At 40.1% G+C, this 12,673-nt stretch overlaps 1 protein-coding gene across 1 annotated transcript in view; it reads right to left on the bottom strand.

Moving 5' to 3' along the window:
* Positions 1–11,270, bottom strand: part of SLC25A36 (solute carrier family 25 member 36) — a 30,055-nt gene extending 18,785 nt beyond the window's left edge. The window contains exons 1-2 of the mRNA XM_037051705.1: positions 10,991–11,270; positions 1,715–1,879 (exon numbers count right to left, since the gene is read on the bottom strand). Of these exons, the coding sequence (XP_036907600.1) occupies positions 1,715–1,879; positions 10,991–11,031 (206 nt within the window). The 5' untranslated portion in view covers positions 11,032–11,270. The remainder of the gene's footprint in view (positions 1–1,714; positions 1,880–10,990) is intronic.
* Between the last annotated feature and the right edge of the window lie 1,403 nt (positions 11,271–12,673).

Consider the following 12,673-nt stretch of genomic DNA (forward strand, 5'->3'; position numbering starts at 1 on the left):
AGACATTTTCTCTTGTGGGGTGTTGTGACTCATACAAGTTCTAGCAAGCACAATAATTCCTGAGCCAGTGCTGAAATATTTTTTCTCGTCCAAAGGCGACAAGTTCCACCCTAGCTGGTGTGGCTCAGTGGATAGAGTGTGGGTCTGGGTACCAAAGGGTCACTGGTTCAATTCCCAGGCAGGGCACATGCCTGGGGTGTGGGACAGACCCCCAGTAGGGGGCTTGAGAGAGGCAACCACACATGGATGTTATTTTCCCTCTTTCCCCCTCTCGAAAAATAAATAAATAAAATCTTTAAAAAAAAAAAGGCGATGAGTTCCGTGTCTGACAAGGTCTGAAGCCAGCAGTGCTGAGATATGACTGTATTCTGATTCAATGGGTGTAAGAGAATGCTTGGCTGTTTGTATTTTTACTATGCACTCAGGACCGATACAGGTCCTGATACAGAACCAGTTTTGATAAACTAGATTACACAGAGCAGAGTTAAGAATGAAAAATTATAGAGCACATTTTGAAGATTCAGTGGTTGTTAGCCCTTTCTGCATCACATCTCCCCTTGAGAAGTTAAGGAAAGTGAGTGTCCTTTTAAAAATATATACATTATGTGCCCTGCTGGTGTGGCTAAATGGACTGAGTGCCAGCCTGTGAACCAGAGTCACGGTTCAATTCCATTAAGAGCACATGACTGGTTTGCAGGCCAGGTCCCAGTAGGGGGTGCTCAAGAGGCAACCCACACGCTGATGTTTCCCTCCCTGTCTTTCTCCCTCCCTTCCCATGTATCTAAACATAAATAAAGTCTCACACACACACACGCACACTTGCAACTGACTCATATAAGAGGGCCTGAAAAAGTGAGAAATTAAAGCAGAGGCCAAAGGGTCCTGTAGTTCCTCTGAGGAAATTCAGGAAAAGCAGAATCACTGAAAAACAGAATAAAAAATACAGTACAGTAACAAAGGTCAAAGGGAGAACTTTAAGGAGAGGTAATTGGCAGTAATAAACGTCAAAATCACATTAAAATACTCTATTATTAATCCGATAGAAGTATTTATATATGACACTTTAATACAAAATTCTTAACAATTTCATTTCACCTCTTCATGTACCTAGGTAAGTTTAAAAATAGAAGAGACTGATAAAATCTTTTAGTGGAGAAGCAAACACACAGTATGAGTTTATTTGCTACTACAAAGTAAACAGACTGAACCAAGTTCAAACAGATCATGTCCTAAGTGAGCTGATAAGGCAGACATGTAAGGTGTTCAGTTACATACCTAACTTTAAAAACACAAAGTCTGATTTCAGTAATTTTGAAATTTCAAATTCAATTTGTAACATAATGAAGTATGATAAAAGGTAAAAACAAATGTTTTTTAAAGCATCAAAAAATATCAAACACTGATCCCATTTTAAAATCAGCAGAAGTCTGCTTTAAATCTACAAAAGTCACAGACTGATATTAATTGGATACACTTACTTAATTCAAAATAAAATACCTATGATAATTATTTTAGAGGAAAAACCCATGGAGCAAATACAAAAATATTCCAAATATATGCAATTGGAAATAACACATTTTATACTCAATTAGGGATGATTGTTTTTCAATGAACATAATTGAGAGTAATCTGTTATTAGGCTTGTAAAGTACCCTTTAAAATACGACAGAATAGAAAAAAGACTTAAACAAGTCCACGAACACGGCGCCCTCACTTTAGGCAGTGGAGAGGTCCGGGAGACACCACCCGGTTGACACTGGCTCCGGCCATGGTGCTCAGCTGGACTTCAGAGACGTACAGCGTCAGGGAGGATGACTGCAGCCGTGTTTTTACAACTTCCAGTGGACATGTCAGAATAGCTCCCACGGTACCACCACATCTACAAAAGATGAAAAGAACGAAACTTGTCTACTGCATTTATGAGTCAATAAACATGCAGGCCACAGAGGCTTTGCCAAGGTACTAACATGTAACATTTTTTTATTTTCAGAGATGAAACAATTTTTTAGATGTTTCATTTTTTGACTGTACACAAGTACCTTTGGTAGCTAGAAAGAACGGAGCTTAATTTCTACCTCAAAAGAATGAGTCAAATTAGATAAAGAAATACTCAAAAAATTTCCTATCTTGTAGCTTTTCTAAAGGCTACTAAAGGATGTGTTCCATGGGGGGTAAACTGAAGAAGAGGGAATATATCAACCTACCACGTCTTATACCCAAGACTAACGCAGTGTTGTGTGTTGATGGTATTTCAATAAAACGTGGGGCGGGGAGGGGGAACAGCACGGGATGAGGGAATGAATGCAGCAGCAGAATAACCCAGGAGAGGGAGAATGGAGTCCCAAGATGACGGTGGAATGTCAAGACTTAGAAAAATAACCAATCCAGACAGGATTTGGATGACAGAGTTTACAGGAATAAAGAACTCCGGGGGAGAAACAAAAAAAGTCTAACAGACAAATATATTTGGTCATATGAAAATAAATATTCAAGTATTAACACAAGTGCTCACCTAACTAAGCAAACATTTAAAAATGTGAGGCAATTAATAACTCTAGGGGGAGAAATGAAGTTACTCAAAAGGAAGGTGACAATATTGTGCTGCCAACAATACTTATATTGTCACAATGAGGGAAATTGACTACTGATTTAACAAAAAATTGTGATGTAAATAACTACATACTGCGAGGGGGAAAGAGGGAAAGAGGGAGTGGTATTCAGTCACTAAATCCTCATCTACCAGAAAAGAAAGTTGAAGAAAATTTCAAAAGAAATAGCTAGGTCTTACAGAAGGCCCCACTAGGATGAAGATATGGAGGAAACTGGGGAATGTTGTGGTTTTTTTAAATTTTTTTTTCAGCAGCTTAAAAAAAACAACTTTTGAAAACATTTTTTTCTATTTTTAGTTTACCAAAATTTCAGCAGTGTTTTTAAAAAACAGCAGGAGTTTTTATCTGGAGAACGTGGTTCATGTCTCTGGAACTCATTGGACCCCATGAAAAAATGATGTGTATCGTGTGCAACTGTTTGACTCAGAACTTAGAAATAAATCCTGAATCTCACCCACTTCTTGCTACTCCCACTCTGGTTTTGGTCTAAGCCACTACCCTTTCTATTCCATGCCTGCCTGCTTCTACCCCTGCCCCAGCTCCTCTACCTTCAATACAGTTGTCAGAGCGACTGTATTAAAAATGCAAGTCAGACCAGTCACTCCTGCGCTCAAAACTTTCCAGACATCCTCACTCAATTGGAATAAAGGCCCAAATCCTCACAGTGGTGTGCAAAATCTTACACAATATGGTCTTTGCTGATACCTGCGACCTCATCTCCTACTATCATCTACCTTCTCACTACTCCAGCCATAGGTATGGCCCTCTGTAATTAATTACAGTTGACCCTTGTACAATGTGAGGGTTAGAGGTGCCAACCTCCCCACGTCCTTGTAGTTGAAAATCCACGTATAACTCGATGTAAAACCCCCCAAACTTAAATACTGTACTTGAGCTTAATACACCAAGCATGGTCCTGCCTCAGGACCTCTGTTCTTGCTGCTCCCACTAATGTAAAATTCCTGTCTGGAATATGGGAATGGGTTACTACCATACTTCCCTATCTTTGCTCAGCTGTCGCTTCTCAGGGATGTCCTTTCCGATCACACCAAATGCCACTTTGGTGGCATTTGCCAACATATTTGCCAACATATTTTACATATTTTGCCAACATATTTGCCAACATATTTTACATACTTATTCTTGTGTCCCTTTATGCTATATAAGCATCAGGAAAGCAGCAATTTCTATACACTACTATGAACCAGAACCTCTGATAATGCTTGTGACATAGCAAACACTCATGTGCTGAATGAATGAATGAACACTGTATCATTAAATATCCTAGAATTTAAGGGAAAGGAGACAGTGTCTGGTCCAACTTCCTTATTTTGTAGGTGAGGAAACAAAAGCCCTAAAAGGGAAAATTACTTTTTTTCAGGTTATCTCCCAATTCTTAGTCCAGCTCTCTCTCTTTTATCAGCTGCTTGTAAATCTTTTGACTTCAACCCATGAGAAATATTTTATATCAGTATTGCCACTTGAACATTTCACAGAATACGGGGTAGGCAAAAGTAGGCTTACAGTTTTAAATATACAAAACACAGAGCTTATTCTTGTGTTATTATTAATTATTGTAGAATTTCCCATACAAACATGCTGGTCACAAAGCAACCAAGCTGCATTTCATAATCCACTGAGTTGCTGTAAAATTTGAAACACTTTACTAATTAGATGCAATTTAACCAACAGTGGTGGAGGAAACTGTGTGCTTTTCTGCATTATTAATACATCTTGTATAGCTTATGGGTACAGGTATTTTTATGGGCCTATCAATTCAGTGCAAGATTAAAGCAGCACCTAATAGCTGACAGCTGAGGACCATGCATCTGCAGCCTCACAACTAAAAGGATGTAAGCACAACTTATATATGTACATACACACACACACATATATATACATGCACTCCTTGTCTCATTTATGAATTTATAAGACGTGGGCTGCACAATTATTCTCTTAAGCCAAACAAATCATAAAACGAGTAATGGAAAAAACCTAGAAATTACTTTTTAAAATATTCTACATAAAAATCATGACATTTAAAATTATATCTTATTCCACTCACCCCACAAGGAAGTTTCTTAGCAATGAACACTGATTTAAATATTTTTATTTATAAGCAGATTGATCATGAACATCAATTTGCATAGTCAATATTATATATTTTTAAAAAAATTATCAATAGCCCTGCTGGTGTGGCTTAGTGGACTGAGCCCCAGCCTGAGACCTGAAAGGTCACCAAACCTATTCCCAGTCAGAGCACATGCCTGGGTTGTGGGCCAGGTACCCTGTTGCGGGAGCATGCGAGAGGCAACAAATTAATGTTTCTCTCCCTCCTTCTCCCTCTAAAAATAAATAAATGAAATCTCTAAAAAAAAAAAAAAAAAGAAAGATGCCAATGTGGCTCAGCTGATTGGGCATGGTCCTGCAAAGTGCAAGGTCACTGATTTGATTCCAGATCAGGGCACGTAGAAGAGGCATGCTATACACCTTATATGTACACAGTTTTTAAGATGGCAAGTGAAGAAGCTCCTATAATCATCTAGGTATGAGGTGTTGAAGTAACAATCATCAGCTGCAACCGACGGAGACGCAGAGGCTTTCTGATACCCAACTCCTCCAGTCCCACGGGTTCTACATTCAAAACTTCCTTTCCTATTTCTCCTTTCGATTCCCATTACAAGTGCCTTCTTGCATTCCAGCTGGTCCTGAGCCCCTCTGATCCAGTGACGTGACTGATGAGTTAGTATCAGGTGTAAGGAATCACCAATAAATTTGTTACTAATACGGACTTAGTTTAAAAAAAGGAGAGAGATAAAAACTGAAGGGCAGACACCAGTGTGGTGACCGTTGCAGGGGTGGAGGTAGAAGAGGGTTTGGGGGGATGAATAGTGGTGGGAAAAAAAACTTTAAAAACATTAAAAAGACTAAGTTGGATACTTTAATATTAAAAAGTAAATAGTTAAAACTTGCTCACTCTTCTGCTCTAAATGCAAAGAATTCTAATGAGAGAACAGCCAAGTTTGACAGAAGAGCCTAGTTCATTATCCCGTCATATCAAAAACCCAGATGGGGCAGTTTCTTAAGGTTAAGAATCTAATAAAGCTATTCAGTGTCACCATGCCTTTGATATATATATGCAGGTTAGAGCACCTGATACTATATATTCTTAGTGAAACTACTTGGGTCAGTGTTCATTTTCAAGTTTTATAGGCAGATGTCATGCATTTTAAAGATACAGGAAGGCCAAGGCTGCTTAGCAAACCAGGTAATCATACAACGGTGCATTGATTTTAGAGAATGAGAATTGTTTTAAAATCCCGGCATGCCAGGTGTCCTAACTACTTAAGGGCCCATGATCCCTTGAGTAAAACAATGGCTAAACGCTGCTTGCAATGGATTTTTTTTTAAGCCAGGCACAATGTAACCAAGAGACTGGTTGAAAACAAAGCAAAACACAATTCAGTGCAAATAAATCTTCTAAGAAAAAAAGAGCACTCTGGGGCCCTCCTAAGTGCTCTCCCACCCAAATTATAAGTTTGGGAGGGGTGAAGGAGATAGAAGCAAGGGGAGAGAAACTGTTCACTAAACAGGAATTGCTGACAGATCAGTTTTAGCCACACTGCCAGAGGCATCAATCCCTAGGGCATGTGCGCAAACACAAAGCCCCATCAGTGGGACCCCCAGGAGCCGAGGAACACTGAAATCTTCACTGAAATCTTCGTTTTTTCTGGCTTTAAAGAAGTTTTTACTAGCCTGACCAGAGGAGGAAACCAAGGTACCCCAGGATTCTGCTCAAGAAAGGGTGAGTCATGGAGAAGAACTGGGATTCTAAGACTGGTTGTTAGACACATTTCTTCGGTTTTCACCTTCTGAGAATGTATGGAGCAGGACATTTGTTTTCAATATCAAGGTCATTTATAAATGGATGAAACCTATTCTGATTGGGTCCACAATACTTCTGTGTGTTTTGCCTGCGTGTGTGTATATATATGTACGTATGTATATAAAATAGGTACTGAAGTTGATGTTTTATTACAACATAAAAATTACACTTCCTGTCAGCCCAAGATTTCAACAACTATAGTTTTTCCTTGAAAACTCGTATTTTATCATATGGCAAAAATACTATCAGTGGTTTTCCTTGAACCAACTGGCCCACTTCCTTTATTTTTTGAGAAAAATGTCTGCCCAATAGTCAAGTCTGAATATGAATAGTCAATCTACCAATTGTTCTTTCAAGTAAGAATGGTTCTCATAAAAAGAGGCTAGTTCAGCTTGAAATGAAACCACCATAGAACTACTTTGGTATGTAGGAGTACTTTATTCACATTCCCATTGTGTTACACAGAGAGATGTTCACTTTTGAAAATTTTAGTAAACTTAATAAAATGTTTCTGCTTTGAAAACATTTGTAAGCAAAACTGGTGTTCCGAACTGCAAGCGTCAACAAGTGCCAGCCCAATCTGACGGCCCCGCCTTGGTGCGCGGGAAGGCACCAGCGTTCCCACCCATCGCTGCTTCTGAACCATTGGTACAAAGGCCAACCATGAAAAAGCAAATGTCTTAGTATTCTTATGACAATAACTATATATGTGTGCACATGTATATGCTTTCTCCGATGTAAACAACATTTCAGCTACCTCTATCTTCTGTTTTGGAAGGAATAGGAAAACATGTTAAGTTGGAGGAACCTGCTCACAAACTACTAAACAATGTTAATAATACTCTGCAGTATAACTGAACCACTCTGTCTTTTCTAGTTAATGTAAATTAGAGGTAGTAGTATTGGTAAGGAGAAAAGAAAAAACCTTTAACCTGAGACAACTGAAAGGGTCTTTGGAATTTCTTGGGGTCCATGACCCACATGGCTGTAACTACACTAATACAGTTATGGAAACACAGTTTTGAGAACATGAGAAGGCAACTTCCCTTAGCCTTGTAATCTATCAGTAAGACTAAAAGGATGCATTTTAACAAGGAAAAGAGGGATAGGAAAAGGTGTAAAAATTATGAAAAATAGGCTAATAAACACATAAAGTGGAAATAAACCCCATTAATTATACTTCTAAGTATTCTATTTCTGCCTTGATTTTACAAGGGAGCAGGTTAAGTAATACAACAAATTTATGCAGAATCAATATCTGACACCCAAGCAGGAATTTCTTAATGAATAAATGGATTAATTCTATAACAGTTTTTTAGATAATCTAAGATATGACTCATTACATGTATAAAGCTCTCACATGTATTAAGTCATAGGAGCTAGAAAGGAAAACATTCACCCACTCAAGTACTGAAGGTTCAGTCCTCCCATGTGACACATTCTCTCTCTCTCAAATAGAAAAGAAAAAAGCAAACTACCTCTTGGTGGCCATGTGCTGCTGACACAGCACTAGACAATCTGTAGTTCCAGGAAAGAATTTAAAAATATATTTCATATTTTTTATATCCATACAGAAATATAGTATTATTGAAAGCACAACTAAAATTAAACCTTACTGACATCTTTTTGAGGGCTAGGCTGCTGGGTTGGCTCCATAACTCAATTAACATAACCAATGACTTTACAAATTCTGAATATTAACTCTGGCAAAACATAATGGGGCCAAAGGGTGTCTTAAAGAAAGCACGAGTTATGCATGTGAGTATGTCACCCAGACCTGAGGCCCAGTGCCGGTCTGTTTCAACTGTATCTGATTTAATAATACAGAGAGATCAGAAATCTCTCTGAGGTCCTGATGAACACATACTTGAATAAATACTGTCATAATTATCAGGAAAACAATGCAAAGGCTCCACATTCAGACAGTTTTTAACCTAAGATTAAGTGTTACTGTGAAAGGTTACTTAGTTCTTTTAAAATATACTGTGTTTCATAATTTAACCCCCAAAATACTATGTATGCCCAGGTAAAGAGCTTAAAAAAAAAACACCTCTCTCCTTTTCTCTAATTATTATTAAAGTAAAAATGAAATTTCCTAACTCCTCATTTACTTGACTCTAACAGGATAAAATAATGACCTCTAGTTTTCTATGATGAACATCCTAAAACTGACTTAAGCCACTGTAAGATATGGAAAAATTAGATATCTTCAGTTAAGAACAATGTCACTGACACAATCTGATTTGCATTCCCATGATGCTTATCATAAAGACTTCCAGAACATTCTACAAAATTGATTTTATATAACATAGAGCTGGAAGAATCTTTAGAGATTTATTTTTAAAATTAAATTTTATTGATTATGCTATTACAGTTGTCCTGATTTTCCCCCCTTAAGATTAGTTACTTCTCATTTGCATGTATGAAAAACTGTTTGACTTTGGGTAAGTCAATTTTTCATACCTTAGTATTTTTCCCTATTCCTGGGGGTTTAAACAGAGGGTTTTTTTTTTTTTTTTTACCATCCTTTCTAGTTCTAATGTTTTTCTAAAACAGATAAGCCAGGTTTTATATTGAGTGGCTTATGCAACCACTTATAAATATAAAGTCAAGTCAAACTGCAAAGGAAGGGAATTTACCAGGCTGAGTGCCTATCTTGTGTCAGGCCCTACATACCAGTATCTCTGTTCAATATTCTAAAGACCTGCACAGGCTCTTTCTGAGAGGAGGGGTTCCCAAATCTATTTATGTTTGGATGCGACAAAACCTCTCCATTACTGTTTTTAAAGAAAAGGGTAACCAGAAGGGCCTTTACATGTATGAATAACAACAAAGTTGATGATCTATCCAAACTGGTAAGTTAGTGCAGTTGAGCCAACACTTCAAATTAATACGCCCTACTATTAAGAACACTTGATGCATAGATCTCAAATTCAGAGTAACAGAAATGTTATAGAACCTAGAAAAAAGCCTTAGAAATCATATAGTACAACCTCCCACTGTACTGATGCAGCAACTAAAATCAAAGGGTTTGTTCATTTTCCACTGAAAATAGTGGCCAGAGTAGTGCAGTCTCTCCTAACTTTCAGGCATTTATTTGCTAGGGATGTAATTACAAGAGGGAACCCAATTATTTGCATAACAAAGCATCTTTACAACATCTATATGGCTAACGAGTATTTTAAAAAGTGATCTAATTTGCCAAAATTATTGGTAAATGAGTCAGTAATTTGGAAAACAAACTTTGCCTAATCTGGGTATCATGGATTAAAAGAAATATTTTTAACGTCAAAACAGTGGTGTACAGCAAATGTTTGTTGAATGAATGTGCCAACAACCCAAGTAAAGCAAGGCCATCGTTGGCAAGAGTCCATATATCTAACTGAAATCAAGACGCTGTGAATAGAACTGTGTATGTATTACCGTAATACTCTTTAAAAAGGTCGATTTAAAAACAAACTATAGCTTAAGGGGATGCAACTTTATATGATCATATAGGTAAAAAAAATGCCTCAGCATAATTCACCATAGCCATTTTTGATAACTTTATGATCCTACAGATAACTCTTAAACTTGAAACTGTGACGATTCTCCAAATAATACGGAACAAACCTAAAAAGGAGCCTCAACTGGCTCAATAAAATATCTGTACCACTCAGACTGGCAATCTAAGACTTCCGTTCGGTCTTAATCCTTTACACGCAATACCGTCAAAGCTTTTAACCTCTCCCTACCCCCATACTTTTCTCTTTTAAGCAAAGGAGAAGCAATTGGTGCAGCCGAGAGTGGGCTTTCATAAACAGAATCTGACCTCAAAGGCACTGCCGCTTTGCAACGCACCTCGTAACCTGGAGAAGCTCGCGAAGTAAATTTTCCAAGAGCTAGAACCCTACAGTTTCCGCGGGAGAGAGAATACCAAAACCCACCTGGTGCCAGGAATCACCCTGGCAGAGCGGAATCACTCTGCTCGGCAGAGCAGAGCCCAGAAATTGGATGCCGGAGTAGGCGATGCGGCCCCAGCGACTTGAGGAGACCCCGTAGCCTGAACCGCAAGAAGGGAAGGAGGCGGCCCGGCGCCCATTTTGTCCGCGGCCTCCGCACTTCCCAGCCGGTTCTCCCCTTACCTTCCAAGTAGCCTATGTGAGGCCTGCAGCTACACTCCACCTGGGGGCCTGCATCTTGGACACCAGCTAGGAAAATCTGCTCGAGGCCTGGGTGAGCCTTGGCCTCAGGGACCCGCGTTGACCCCAACCCCGCCCGCTGCGCCTCAGGCCCAGGGATCAGGCCCCAGTCTTGCTCCACCTCCGCAGGCCCAAAACCTCACGTCTTATCCCGGCTTCATTCTCCCATCCCTCCCCGCCAGGGCCGCATCCCCACATCCTGCAGACCAGAGCCCTACTCCCCACTGTTGCCCTTATCTCAGACCAAGGCCCTCAGGCTCTGCTCAGCCCCTCGGTCCCTCAGTCCCAGTCCACACGCCCCGCCTGGACCGTACCCTCCGGCAAACAGATGCACCAGCGTGTCCCTCTGGCTCATCCTCTCTCCCGCATGTCCTCCGGGCGCTGAGGCAGGCGGCTTCGGCCGGGGACTAGAGCCGCACAACACCCCAACTTAGGACAGCAAGGGAAGCTGGAGGAGATGCGGCTGCAGAAGGTGACTGGCTCGGCCCTCCCAGCAGCGTGGAGCCACGCTGTCTCCAGCCTGAGCAGAGTGTTCGCGACCTGACCCAGCCAGCAGCGCGGAGGTGACGGGAGGGCGGGCTGGGTGAGGGGCGTGAATTTGCCGGAGGCCCTCCCCTTCCCCCCACCGCGATATAAACAGAAGCTCCCATTGGTCCGCGCCGCTTGACGTCAGGATTCTGGCATTCCTGTTTCACGTGATCGCTAAGAGGGTTTTTTTTTTGTTTTTTTTTTCAATGAAAGGGGCTAGTAGGCGGGGCCAGAGCTCGCGTTGTGAGGGTAGTGGGTCATTGTGCCTTCGCACCTAAACCGCCTTCGAAACACCCCGCACCCTGTGCGCCCCCTTGGGCGCACCAGAACCGGTGCACCACGCTCCCACCCTGACTATGTGAGAAAACTGCCTGGATTTCTGGTACGCCAGCAGAGTGGGGACGCGAGCCTGCCAAGTCTCTGATTTACTTTTTTTTAAGAGATATTTTTTTAGAGCTAATCTGGTTTACAACAAAATAGAGATTTCCCATTGACTCCTTTTTAATTCACTCTTTAAAAATGGGATTTATGACCCACATTTCTGCTTCTTTATCAAGAAGTAACAATGCATGAAAAGGCTTGTACTAGGATACTCGTGCAAGATCACAAACAACAGTACAGTATTACAAACAATGCTTCTAGTAGTGGAAAATTGGCATCAATAGGGAAATTAAATCATGAAACATTCGTATTGTGAATATTACGCAAATGTGACAAGGGGTGGGGTAGATCTGTGTGGGGAAAAATCTCCAAGACTACTAACTAAAACAGGAAAATAAAACACTTAAGGTTTATTTTAGAAAGAGTAAAGACATTCACTCATTCTTCTAATCAGCAAATGTTTCATACATACACACACAAGAAGATCAAAGATTAGAGGAAAGAAAATGTTTTATTACTCCAAAATATGATGATTAAATATTTAAAATGTTAATTAGTAATTGTTTCAAAGGTACAGAACAGTACAGAGTAATATAACACATATTATACTGTACTCATCACCCACACTGCACAAATGTTATTATTTTTCACCTCTTTGGTAACCCATTCTACCTGCAAGGTCCTCACCATCCTTTCCTACTCATTTGTGATGACCCAGGGCTCACATTCCTTTCCTCCCTAGGCCATTTTTTTTATGAAGTCCTCCCAGATTGCCTCAGCTCTGGATGCTCTTTACCTCTTCAATTCCTGCAAAATATACAGACTACAAGCCACTGGCAAGTGTTCATCCACGCCACAGTAAAGGATCTGTAAAAGAGGCATGAGAGTGCCCACCTCCTAAGGTAGGTTAAGGACTAACTATGTCAAAATATGTAAAGCACCTACAGGAGTGTTATATAAGGCCTACCTAGAATACCTAGTAGTAGTTTGCCACCGTGCATTCTTAATAACAAAAATGACAGCTGATATTTCTTGAGCACTTACTGATGTGCTAGTCTCTGATCTAAGCACTTAACAGCATTCTCTGA

The sequence above is a fragment of the Sturnira hondurensis genome, unplaced genomic scaffold (genome assembly GCF_014824575.4).
Source record: "Sturnira hondurensis isolate 20B ecotype Veracruz unplaced genomic scaffold, ASM1482457v3 Scaffold0000867, whole genome shotgun sequence".
Taxonomy (NCBI): domain Eukaryota; kingdom Metazoa; phylum Chordata; class Mammalia; order Chiroptera; family Phyllostomidae; genus Sturnira; species Sturnira hondurensis.